This window comes from Vidua macroura, chromosome 7 (genome assembly GCF_024509145.1).
Source record: "Vidua macroura isolate BioBank_ID:100142 chromosome 7, ASM2450914v1, whole genome shotgun sequence".
Lineage (NCBI taxonomy): Eukaryota > Metazoa > Chordata > Aves > Passeriformes > Viduidae > Vidua > Vidua macroura.
In genome coordinates, this window is record NC_071577.1 from 20495037 (window position 1) to 20509199 (window position 14163).

Consider the following 14163-nt stretch of genomic DNA (forward strand, 5'->3'; position numbering starts at 1 on the left):
CTATTTGTGAAAGACAGACTCACATTCTTTTTGGTTGAGTCCAAACTAAAAAAAAAAACCATAACCCCAAAAACCCCATGCTACAGACAGTTTATCTCAAGGCCAGGTTTGTCTTCAAGCTGAGATATAAAGAAAATGCAGGCCATTAGGAGCAAGGGGTATTTTAAAGAAAGGTGAGTGCCAGCAAGGGCCCAACTGTCTTGCCACTGCTCTGGCAAAAAGCAGCTGCAATCCTCTGCTCTACACCTTCCTCTGCCAGTTCAGACTACCATAAAATATTTTTTTATTTTTTTATTTAATGCCCATTGGGCAGGTTTTAAAGTATATAGTTCATATTTAAATTAAACTAGTTTGTTTTTAGCTCTAGCAAGGAAAACACACAAACCCCCAACATTAAGCATCATCCTGGAAGAGCAAACACAGATTTAAAACATAGGAGAGTAAAAAAAAAACAAACAAGAAACAAAAAAAACCAACAAACAAACAAACAAACAAACCCCAACAACAAACCAAATAATAATATTTACTGGAGCCCATCAGCTGCAATTACATACTTCTGATGTTAATAAACTACAACCACAGCAACTGTGACATACTATTTCCTTAAAATTCAGTGAAAGAACCAAGTTGTAAGAAACATTAACCTGGTAACAATAGGCTGAAAATTGCACTATGCTGAGGATCCAGTAATGGATAACACTATTGTCTCTATGCTAAAACACATTTTCAGGTCCATATGTTTCAAGCCTATAAAATTTGTATTTCATCTATGAAATGCTACCATCTTAGTTGTGCTAAAAAGGATTTTTTGTTCAGATAAACTGTATAGTTTATAGTGCTAGGTATTTACACTTAACATCCTGAGTATTATTTAATTACTTTATAGAACCTGTACACAATTATAAACAATTTGTTGTGCAATATTTACTTTGATTTTTATTCTGTCCAGCTGTGAAATGTCCCAGTTTTGCTCATTAAAAATAAGCTAAGAGATCAGTTAATAATGCAGAAAAGTAGTATTTTTTCCTCAGCTGTTTTAGACTAAACAATTATCACACAGCACAGTTTAGTTTTAAATGGTAAAAAAAAAAAAATCTTACAAAGATAGTCAGCAATTCTCACCCCTGCAGGAATCTTCACATTCACAGAAATATCAAGATTTATTTTATTTTATGAGAGTAAATTAAAAGCAAATAAATATATGCCTGCAAAAAGGCCAGTAACATTTAGTCAGACATTTGTGAAGCACAGTGGAGAAGATATGCACACTATTTTAATATAAAAAATATTGCATCTAGTTTATCATGGAAAGTATCTGTCATATGAGTCTACACTTTTTTTAAAATCTAAGGTATAATTGTCCTGACAGACTGAACAAAAAGTAAAATGAACCTTAAGGAGGTAAAAAGAAATATGATTTAAATCCTTAGTTGTTGCAAACTGATTTAGTTTAATAAACTGAGCAAAGTGACACCAGTTCACCAAAGTTAAAATGAAGGCCAAAAATAAAGTTTAAAAATGCTAGATTGCACTGTGTAAACCTGATAGTCATAATTCTACGATTAGAAAATATGAAGATGGGAAAGAATTTAAAAACATCAAAAGCCCAAGCCAAACCAAATCCATTTCTGGATCACATGTGAGTATATAATGGGAAAAAGGTTGTCAACCCTAATTTTAATAGAAAAAATACTTTAGAAAGCTTGAATCTCATGCTCAGAGGTAGGTCTGCTGAAGATTTCTTCACTCTGCCAGTATGAACATAGTATCAAGTTACCAATAGGTTCTTTAATGATTTAAAAGGCTTGTTTTTACGAGATTCTACTCCCTTGTATGTGACATATTATTGCAAAATAATGGAGAGATTAAAAAAAGTCTGTGTTCATACCAGAAATAAACAGCACTTCAGAAAAATAAAAACATGCACAGCAAAAAGAAAAAAACTTCTGCAAGACACAAATATTTTTTTTCATAAATGAAATGAGAATTAGGTTTCTAAAGCACAGTTCCTGTGCTTTCTTGCTCCTAGGAAAACCCAGCCTGTGTTTATTTAAATAGTTGTAATTGATGATTCCCTGGAAATATTAAGTCATGGTTATATCACACAATTTCTGTTTCTGCTCAAAAGGTTCAGGGCTTCTATACTAGAAATGGAACACAACACTACCTTCGGGGATTTTAATAAATGTAGGGAACACTGCTAGCAAAAGAGTTGCTGTCCAAATAGACTGACATACCCAGGCCAATGCAGCCTCTAATGACAGAGTAAGATAATGTCAGGCCCCACTCAAAATCAGCAGGAAGAGGAAGATCAATCTTGGCAGAGTGAAGGAAAAATGCTGGCTTTCTTCATGTTAGCTCATCTCATACATATCTATCTTCAGCTGCTGCCCAGTACTGTGGTGCTCTGCATTAACTACACAGTGGATCAATAACAATTACACCTTCTCAAAAACATGACACATAGCAGGATTGGGTTGACATTTCACTTAGGCCAACATTGATCTCAGTGCATCTGATTCCAGTCCTAAATTCAAGTCAGGCCTGAGTCTAGCTGGAATAAACACACAGTTAAAAACAAAAAAGGAAACCAGCTGCTTGTGCCTTGGCTCAGAAGTAAACACCACATCCATCTGTGCATCCCCCATCTCCAATCCACTATTCTTCCTGTTGCTACTAGTGATTCTAAAGTTGATCAAAGACTATTTTTTTATATGAATTACTCACCGTGACATCAATGTTGATAATATCTCCATCCTGAAGAGGTCGACTGAAACATAAACAGAAAAAAAAATGATGGTGACAGACAGTTCCCAACAAAGGGAATATAAGAATAAACACCTAATGACACATACATAAAAAATCAAGGGGTAGATATTTTGTGATGGAGGAAGGCGGAAGCAAACAGAATAACCATTTTTAATGTTCAGCTCTGACTATTTAGAGAACAAGTGTAGCTGAATATAAAATAATGAGAAACAACTACCAGAAAAACATATCAACACCTGAAAAATCTACCATTATATTTATTCTTTCTCTCACTAGGGTTCATATTTTACTTTGTGAGTAGCTGAATGTATTGAGAATATAAAAAAAATCCCACATAAATTCAAATATATTTATTCCTTAGCCTATACTTATTTTGCTGGATGAACAAAAAATCAGACCATACCCTTTTTTTTTTTTCCTTCACACACTAAACTCAAAATGCAATATGCTATTTTTCTTTAAGTGTCTGGAAAACCAGGATAATATATTTTTTTTCCTGTTTCACATATATTTCTGTAACAGCTATCAGCATCACAGGGTAACATGTTCTGCATCTACAACGCGTTTAAGTATGACATTTAGTTAGGCTGAAGTATATTCAATCTTAAATACAATTTATTAATTCCAGTTTAACATTTTAATTTCCAGTTGTAAAATGTACATTATTGAGGAAATACCTGTCAGGAATACCATGACATACCACGTTGTTTACAGAAGTACAAACAGATTTTGGAAAACCTCCATAGCCCAGAGGTGATGGATAGGCATTCTGTCTGATTATTTCATGATGAACAATGGAATCTATTTCTTCAGTTGTCATGCCAACCTAAAATATCAAACATAACATCCTGTTAAAAAAGCAGAGAGTTTCTCATATTTACTGAATGTGATTGCAGCCAAGCTTCAATGAAATATTGAGTATTTCAAATATGCTGCTTTGATACAAAACATTATACTGTCTGATACACTTTACTGCTATATGGATTTTTTTTTACTGAAAAACCCTCCGAAAAAGAGATTTTAAATAAAGCATGCAGTAGAAATAAGCACTCAAAGGTTCCTAGAAAACCTAAAATCCTGTCTACTTCCTTTCTGTTCTTTTTTCCATATCTACTTTCTCTAAGACACCAATTTCCCATGGCATCGTTTCAGTAGCTGCTATAGAAATGTCTTGTTTCAATGCTTTCAGTCCCTTAAAACACAACATTACTTTCCCCTTTTATTTGTAAAAGAAAGGATATTAACTCTTGTAATTGCCCAGTACATTCATCATAATGAATTTAAGCATTTTAAGAAATTGTTTTCCAGGTATTCCTAAATTTTATAAAACATTGAAATATTTAGATTCAAATTTTAAGGATATTTTACTTAAAGTTGCCATAGCCTGGATGATCATAATGAATCCACAAATACTGACTCATTATTTTTAGAAATCTTCATTTTTATGCTTGATGCTTTCTAGATTCATCTTTTTCCGCAAGATTTTACATATTAAAAAACCCCTCTCATAAATCAGTCAGCCATTTTTGGGTATCCATGGAGTGCAAAATGCACATGCTTAAAATAATATTATTCTTGCTTTTCTTTTTAATCAACTCTGTCTCTGGAATGGTTAGAGCTGAAATTTGGTAGGGAAACCTCTCTAATTGAGAAGTACTTTTGAGGGTTCCTCTATAAATTGATTTTGCTTTGAATGAGTTCCGAGCCTTTGAAAATCATACTTTGTACAGATACAAGTATCATTCTTAGCACACTGAAGGAAATATCACAGTGGCTGTGATTTTGAAGTAACATGAGGAATACAGGTAGGCTGTGGTGCAGGAGACAGTTATATATTGAAATACTGTGTGGCCATGCGCGGCCAATACAGGAGAGTGCACTTGTGTACTGTGCTGAAGATAAAACCAGGTCTGTTTACTCAGCTGAATTTTGCTAAGCACAGAAACGTTGTTGGGCAGGTAAGGAGCAATGAATATGAGTTCAAGACCAGGATTTGGGATTACTGCACATGCCCCGTTTTGCAGCTGTATCCTTGGCAGGCTGTCTGGATTGGATATGGCAGCCGTTGGTTCTGGATAAATACAGGTTTGTTGCTCCTGCCTCTGCTCAAACATCTTCATCTTTAGCCCACAGACAAACTGAACTGCTATGTACCTGACTGGCTGCTGTCTACTGCTTCTCTGCTCAAGCAGTTTGATGTGGTTTCTGGATACTCAGCAGACAGATCTCTGGTCTCTGCATGGCTTACACTCTGTGCAAAGTTCTGCTTTTAACAGTATGTGCTTTACTTTTAAAGATACTTTTGCTAGCTGGGCAAGTTAGGGGTGACACCTGCTGTGCCCCTAATCCCTTACTTGGAACAGGGCAATTCAACTGTATAGAAAAACATATTTTCATGTCATAGAATCTGTGGTTTTATTCTCAAATCTGTAACTCAGACTCAGGAAAGCTATCATATATAATATTGTATCATAATTTGAAATCCCACAGGCAGTAATGGCAACATCAAAACTACATTCAAACTCTATCTCTCTGTATCCATGGATTATAATGCACCTTTGTTACATCAGAGGATCTTAACTGCCACTAGCTAAAGCACAGGCAAGAGACAGTTTGGAGGACTGTGTGCAAGGTGGGTTCAGTAAGACAACAGGAACAGGTGGAGGGATGGGACTCTTCAGGTAAAATAGGAATGTAGAGTTTAGCTTATGAGACTAGGCTAAAAGAGCTTGGTTTGTTCATTCTGGCGCACAGCTCTATTCCTGCATGAAAGGGAAGACTCACATAAAGGCAGGAAGCTGTTTAAATTAAAGAGCAGTGTTGGCACAAGAACAGATGGGTATAAACTGACTACGTGCAGCAACAGGCTGGAAAGCAGAAGATGCTCACTGTCAATAAGGGAGGGTTTTGGAGCATCCTCCCAATCAGTGGAGTCTTGAACAAACACTTAATTGTGTCAAACAGAGCTCACCACCAGCCTGTGACTAACCTGGGCCATGGTTTTAGCATTGCAACTCCAAATACCAGCTCTCTCCTAGTACACAGGTCCTGTTTATGTAATTACTACCTTATACACCTTTTTGCTCCAAAATATTCATTATGCATGTGTAGTATTTTGCTTTATGTATGATTTGGCACATATTATGAGCTGTGTCATAAACGATACCATACCGCATACATGTGTATTTACACATGATAATAACCAAAGAGTATTTGTGAAAAATTGCTCTCATTCAAAACTCACATTGCACCCTGATCCTTTGGAAACACGTATATGCTTTTAACTTTAGATGAGTACAATAAAACTGAAAAACAATTGAACATTAAAAAGTTAAACATGCACAAAGCTATGTAAGATTAAAGCTTTAGGCAATTATGTTATTTGCCACCCCAGCTCCAGAACTATACCTTTGTGAAAGAGTGATGATAGCTGAAAGAAAAATCCCCTTTTAAGTCAATGGCATTGACCTACAGTCCCCATCTATCTCTGCATCTCATAGCTACTCAACTCATTTCACCTTATCCAATATGCTATTACATGAAATACCAAGGCAAGGCTAAAAAAGCATTTCCTCATCTGCAAAACCTGGTAGTAGGCTCCTCCCTCTACATTTTTTCCTTGGGAGATATCCTAAAAAGCATACTGTAGGAACATTTCTGGAAATCAGGAGGCTTTACTATCAATGCACTCTGGAAAATTGTGTAGAATTTGGCAGCTGTTTTTTCCAGTGGCAGCTCTACGAGTTGCATTGGATCCCACAGGACAGTGAGGACTGAAGGATGGATGGGAATGGAGAAGGCAGACCAAGTGTGGGCTTGTACACATGCAGAGCTGGAAAGCATGACATATGAGGTAGATGGGCCATGAAATGAAAGGAAAAAATGTAGCATGTGCCTTAGGAGAAACTCACATGATGTGACACAATCTGAAGAGAGGGAGATTACAAACACAGAGATATTACACCTGAGCCAGTAACTATGCATTACATTGGTCCAAAGTACAGAAATAATTAAACAGGCATCTCATGAACTGAAACAAAAGTTAATAAATCCTTATTTTTTCAGGATCAAACTTAAAGTTGGATGCACATAATAGGAAAGTTAAAAGAACAAAAAAGTAGAAACAAAACCCAAATAAGTGAAAGCATAAAAAACACCCAAGCTGTTATGGAACTTGTGTAATTGTTACCTTTAAGCCCTTTCCAGCCAGAAGCAGGACATGACGGGCCAACTGACAAGCTTGACGAAGCCCTTGAATCTGATCTTCATTCTTAATTTCTATGTAGTCTCCCCAGTCTGGTACAATGCCTGTCGTCACATAGTCTGGCTTCTTTATGTGCTTGGAGAAAAAGGATTGAAAATGAAGATCAGAAAACTGAGCATGACAATGGGATCATTTTCTCAGATATTGCCTCCTGCTTCATGGCAGCTTGCCCTTTCTGTCGTAGTATCGACCTTCCTAAGCCATCAGGGCAAACCCTCAAGGCTGCCTCAGTATTTCTTCCACTGCCCTTTTGAACTTAACATTGCCTGTTACTACTGACTTACACAGTCTGTTAGCCTTCCAGTGCTGAAACCCCAGATACTGCAGCTGACTTCCAGCACAGACCATTTCAAGTTAAGAAACTGAGAGAAAGACTTTAAAACTCTTCATTTTCTTTTTCAAAGCGGAGCATTTTCTACAAAAGGCATCTAAACACTGGAAGTGATGGGACAAACATGTAGAGTTAGTATCAAATCAAACCTGATCAAAGCCCGTGTTTCTCATTCAAACGAAACTCCTATTGAAAAATCCATGAGATTGCTTTTTGACTCAGAACCTTAGGATTTAACTGATTTTAATTTAGAGGCTTTTACACATTAATCTAGTTCATATGCTGTGTCTAAATTTGTCCATCTACAACACTGCACAAAGGTATCCCAATTTGCTATGTCAAGGAAGTGTAATAAATCTAATTTTTTCCACACAAGAACTTCTCAGCCCTTGTATGAGGTGAAATTTAATATCTGATTTTTTTAAATCCACAACAAATTAACAACGATTATAAACATGAAAACTAATTAGAACAGAATGTTTTGCACAGAGTTTTCTCTCAGAGGGTCCTGGGCTGTTTCACTGGCTGTGGAAGAATCCCTTTGCCCATGACAGCCAGGCTGATATTCTGTCATGCTGGCCACAGGGTGAGTTTTGCACTGACTTCACAAAATACAGAGTCAAGCTGGCAGGCAGAAAACAAAGTAGGCATTTTGGCTGTACACAAAACAACCATACAACAACAGGGTGTAGGAGTAACAAAGAGTGGGGCAACTGAAGAACTCTATTGGGACTTTAAACAGGAAGACAACTGTTACTGTTACAGGTATTTTATGTCTAATCTGATAAAAACTATGAAATTATCTCCAGCAAACTTATGTCAACAGAATTTCAGGATCCATTTCTTTAAAATTAATGCCATAACAACCGTAACAACATCCTACTGCAGTAGTTTGGGCCTTAGTTAAAAAAAAACCCAAACAAAGCAATGCCATTTGTTAGATTAGCAACTCCATACATAGCATCACCCTTGCCTTCCCCTTGAAGGGCACTTACCTATTAACTGACACATGATCCTAGTGACCTCTAAGAACTGTGAAGGGAGAAGACCAAAGCAGAATACATACAAATGTCCATGTGGACAATTTCACACCATCATCTTAAAAAACCCTGTTATTTCAAAGTGATTTCTGCCATACTCTGAATAAAAGTAAAAACTTTGCCCTCAACTTTTCAGAGTTCATAGTGTGGACTGATTTTTAGATGTCTGAGAACTCTGATCTGGGAAGACAACTTTTCATTATGACAATATATTTCTTCCTCTTTATCGTAAAAGAGGCATCTAAATACAGAAAATTAAGTTTTTAAATTCTATGATTTTAAGCTTTTGAAAATATATAGAGCATGTGACCCTATGTTCTCCCTGCACACAGAGCTTCCACAGCCTCTTAGGGCTAAGAGCTATACTTCCATCATTCTTATCTGTTTTCCTGTCTAACAACTTTTTAGTATATCTGGCCCATGGAAATGCCTTATATTTGGCATAAGAAATCTATATTAAAATGCAAAACAAAACTGTAAGAAGTACTAATGCACATCCTGTGAAGCACTGTTTAGAAAGGATACTTCTGTTTCTTTTGGCTAAAGGAAAGATACTAAACAGATAATCTGTATGCTGTAATTAAACAGGGGAAAGAAAGAAAAGGAAAAAAAGGAAACAAGAAGTGGAGCACATGTTAAATTTGCATTTGAATCAAAAAGTCCCTTTTGGCTTTAAAGTAAATAAAACCAAAAATATATGTTGCAAGGAATAAGAACACTCAGGCACAAAAAAGACAAGTTGAAAACATGCAGTGGGGTTGCGGGACAGCTACCAGCAGGTACTGTATGTTCTCTTTCTGACATAACCAAATAATAAAACCATCAGCAAAATATAAGCATTTTTATAATTAGCTTGCTAGAGATTTATACAGAAGGGGACTCAGATGATCATGAATGATTCCTACTGACTTCTGGTAAGACAGTCTACCATTGCTCCAAACAAGAATCTGGACCCAGAATTGTTGACAGATGATTATAATACTCACATTTATTCTGCTATAACTAAACAAGTCCCAGGTTTGAACTCCCTCATAACTAAATACATCACTGTGTTTAACATGGAAGACAGCTGGCCATCAGCTCTCCTATCTCAAATACGAGACCAAGCAACAGGACAGTGATCCAACCCCCAGCTGTTGGACAACAAATACACTTGATCATGACTGCAATCAAATGCTACACTGGCTGAAGAACAGATTAGGTAACAGAAATTGCAGTACCTTAGGAACTTGGTGAGCTGGAGAAACCACGGCTGGCCAAACTATACTATAAGCAGCATTTCTTTGTCCTTGAAAGAAGAAGCATCTTTGCTGATGATTGCTTGAGTGTCTGTGCAGGTAGTTATGATTACACAAAGAAAAGATTACATGGCAGCCAGTCACAGAACCTGTTAACAGATAATTTAAAAAATATTAACATTTTTTTCTACTTCCACATTACAAAATGGAAAGTATGCAAAAAAGGGCATAATGTAAACAAAGCAGAGAACTCATGTAGTTGCTGAGGATAATTCAAATCTTGTACTGTTTAAGAAAGAGTAGAAAGAATGAGAAGAAATGAGAACAACAAAAACTTCCCAAACAATACTTTGAAGCTTCATAAAATCTGTTTTGGTTTGATGCATTAAAAAGCAGTGTGGGTAAATTCCCCACAGTTTACAGATAGAAGTGATGCTCTAACTGGCCTCTGCTTGGAGCAATTTGCATGGCTGCACTGTTCAAGGCTTGGCAAAGCAGTTAATAAGACACAATAGCAAGAAAAGAGAAGACAAAAAAAAGAAGATTTAATGTTACTTCATACAATATTTTCAGCTGTATTTTTGCAGAATTGGTCACAGATTTGAGCATAACAAAGATAATGTTGCTCTTTTTCTTGTTGCTCAAGACACAAAGAATAGTTCATTTTGTTCAGAGGGTAACAGAAGAAACTTCAGGAGATATTTTTAATCTTGGTTAGGAATAATTGAAGGGATTAATAGTGCATTTTATTTAGAGTATTGGAATCAGATTTCCATTTAATTCACATGGGAATTTGGGATGAAAGTTTCACAGCTCAAATTTAGTTGTTGGGCAATGACACATTTTGCCCCTACAAAAAAGGAAAAAAAAAGGAAAAAAGGGAAAAGAAAGGGCAATTGAGGCCCAAAGGCTCTCAGAGACATCAAAACCAAAATAACGCACCACAAAATACAATGCTAGCATCAAAACGAGGAAATTCAAAAGGATTATTGATAATGCCCAATTACATTACAATTACACACAGTGTGTATTTCCACGACTTAAATATTCTACAATATAAACAGGTTTATTTTCTGAAAGATAAGTTTAACATAGCAGTTGATCTGCTTCTGAAAAATGTCATTATGTAAACAAATACAAGAGCAATCTTGTGGCAAGTAATCCAGATGAATAATTATTTTTCAGTAAAAAGTTTTTGTTTAAACAGAAGTAACTAAACATTTTTATATCAGAGAAATTTAAAAATTAATCTACTGCATATTTTGTAACTATGTAAAAATGTTTATTTCCATAAGAGTTTCTTTCACATCTTGCAAGTTTTTTTATTCTATTGTGCCTTCCTTTCCTTTGGATGCATTTATCATATTCACATGCAAAAATTATCCTTTCACATATGCATTCTTTCAAAGACAGCCCTTTTACTCCATGACATACAGAAGATTCGAGTTATGCACTGTTTTGGAGCCCCAAATCCAGACTGAAATAGTTTCATTAGGTTTGCATTAGAAAGGTTTCCGACTGTCTCTTTCTTTGCACTGGTCAGGGTTACATTTAGGTACCAATATCTGAAAAGTTAAAAAAACCTAGGTGTAGAAACTTTTACTCAAGCCAATTTTTACTGGTTTTTGTTTGTTTGTTTGTTTGTTTTTTTTTTTTGTTTTTTTTGTGTTTTTTTTTATTTGTTTGTTTTGTTTGGGTTTTTAGCTTTTAGGTGGGATTGTTTGTTTGTTTGATTGACTTGTTGATAAATAACAAAGTGAAGCTGAAGGGTGAGGATCACCTCAAGCTCTCAGTATAGCCTAAATACCCAATGGAAGCTGCCTGCTTCAAAACAGAAGAAAGTGTCTCCAAGGAAGTGGAGCTGCCCAGTTAACAGAGGGCTGGATTGATGTGGCAGCCTATTAACTAAAATTTAAACAGCAGACTCATAATCTATTTTTCTATAGTCTCCTTCACAAGAAAAAAAAAATAATTGTCCAGTTAACAAAGCCACCCAAATATACAAAAAAACCCAGAAAGGGTCACCTAAACTGCAACTGTAAGCATGTCCAAAGAACCCAAAGCATCCTACAAACTCCCTATGTGGTTTGTACTCATTTCTGGAATTTGGAAGCACAGAATCTGCTGACGCAGCAACTTTTGGGCCATCAGAAGTAGCAATCACTCTGACAGTGTAAGCCAAGTTGCCTCTTTTACAAAGTGCAGTTGAAGTACCTTGCTTTTAGCACAGCTAAAGGTACTACAAATATATTGAAATCCCACACTCACTGACGTTGTTAGCTAAAGTCCACATGGACATCAATATGTGACCATGTATTTTAAATGCTCTCCTTGATGACCAGAATGCTCCCCGGGCACCTTGTCTATTGTGTCACAATTTAATCAGGGAAAAAAAGGTGCAAGTGTGCTTGTCAATTATTCCCAATGCGCTCCCCCAAATACACACTCTTAAATAAATTAAACCATATTCATGGGTGCATGTCTATCGACCAGCTCACATTCAGAAGGGATTCCTTTTTATTCAGAATAAAATTTTTATCTCTATTCTCCCAAAGATACACTGCAAGTGTTGTCACAAAATAACAGGATAATAAGGTACTGTAGCCTGTTGTTATTCTACTAACTACTCATTATAAACCAGATGCATACAAAACTATCTACTACTTGAACAGATGAAATAAGACAAGCAAATAAGTATCACCATTCTAAAATACAATTCCTAAATTATATTACAAGAATTATAAACACAGGACAACTAAACCTTTATTTGAAATATAAAAAATTATAAGAGAAAACATTCTCCTACAAAGTAAAAATAAAATTAAATAAAATGGCATTAAAATACAATGAAGTTACTGGTCTATAATGAAAATCTGGACTCCATCCACACACTTCCTTCCTTAAGAAGGCCTTCTAATGCCTCCACAGTGCCTTTTATTTTTCAAGCTCCTGTATTCCCAGCTAATTCGATATAGCAACATCATCAATCACCTGAGACAGGAACAACTGTCTGTATTCTCCAAGTCTGGCTCAGAGATTCCCTTCTCCCCACCCCTTACACCCATCAAAGCTTTTCTCAGTGCCTTTATTTACTTCTGCAACACTGGTGCTCAAGCACATCCTTTTGTTAAGCTTTCTGTGTATACTAATTACTGCAAGACAGTTCATACACATGGCATTTATGCATCTTCCAGCAGGAACTGCAGCCACCGGAGAGCATGGCATGTGAAGCTGGGTAGGCTGGTAGCACACCAGCACAACCAGGAGACAAAGTTGACCCTCTACATGTTTATTCTGTACCCCAACAGCAAGGCTACATCACCTGCCACAGCAATAGCATATTTACTATCAGCTGCACTAAGAAGAATTAGCAGCGGCGCTAGCGAATCACATCAGCAGCTCGGATGCATCGAGCACAGAAAATGACTGCCAACTGCTCCGTGAGCCGCCGGTGAATCCACCGTGCAATCCGTGCGCACGCACGTCCCGCCGGCGCCACTGGATTCCCCAGCACACCTTCCACACCTTCCTCTGGATTAACAGTGTAAATATACACTGTGAGCTCTTCTGAACTACCAGATGAATTTATCTTGTGTGGAAATGACATTTCTTTGCTTTTAAATGAGTCAGTCAGAGTGGCTGAATATGGCATTCATGAATTATGATGGGTGGGAGCATTTTTAAGTGACTGATTTTGCAGCACAGTGTGCCCTATATTTATTAGCCTTTTACTCTAGGGCTATTTTAATTGTTATCTTTTCATGCATGTTACACTATATAATGAAATGCTCTCATTTCACTCCTAGAGTGGAGAGTTTTTTATGTGTATCTCTATTAATGACCCTTAATTAAGTTGATTTTAGTAATTTAAATGTGATTTTCCTCTGGTCAAGAAGTATTTTTAACGGGAGATGTAGAAAATGAACTCTCACACAAGCCCTTTTCTAATGCTTCCTGTTTAACAGTTAGAGCAATTTATCAAGCTATGTTTCCAATGAATGAAGTGTGGGGTAGCTGGGCAAAAAACTGCTTATTTACATGATTCATCAAATGTGATTGTTAGCAACCATTTTTTTGTATTTATTCATGAAAGATTTCAATTTTCCAAGCAATTAACAAAAATATTACCAATGGATAAACTTCATGACAGTTCTGAGCTACAATAAATACAAGGGTGCATCTTAAAAGAGACAAGAAATAAATTAACGTATTTTAAAATAATTTAGTCATAGTATCAACAGAAGCAGAGTACCCAAATTACTTAGGATTACAAGAATTAACATTCAAAACTATTTAGGAAATAAAATCAACTTGCTCTTGATAAAGTTAACAATATCAAAAGCATTGTTCTGACAACTCTTTTCAAATTGTGTGATTTAATCTTTCTTTTTAAACTGAAAAAAGGAATGACTGTGGAGATTTTCTTATTAATTTGGAGGTAAAACACTAGAGATCTTTCATTTGGCTTGTCAGGTAATTTTAATACTCTAGCATAATTTAGGTTCGTGTGCAAATACTCAT

The 14163-nt window shown here is 36.1% G+C and overlaps 1 protein-coding gene across 6 annotated transcripts in view; it reads right to left on the minus strand.

Annotated features, from left to right (window-relative positions):
- METAP1D (methionyl aminopeptidase type 1D, mitochondrial) overlaps nt 1-14163 on the minus strand; it is a 44443-nt gene that overhangs the window by 12642 nt on the left and 17638 nt on the right. For all 6 annotated transcript variants that reach the window (XR_008437958.1, XM_053982768.1, XM_053982769.1 and 3 more), the window contains 4 exons: nt 9625-9791; nt 6959-7108; nt 3447-3595; nt 2728-2770 (listed from right to left, as the gene is read on the minus strand). Coding sequence is in view for 5 of the 6 variants with exons in the window: in XM_053982768.1 (XP_053838743.1) it covers nt 2728-2770; nt 3447-3595; nt 6959-7108; nt 9625-9791 (509 nt within the window). In the remaining variant the exon portion in view is untranslated. The remainder of the gene's footprint in view (nt 1-2727; nt 2771-3446; nt 3596-6958; nt 7109-9624; nt 9792-14163) is intronic.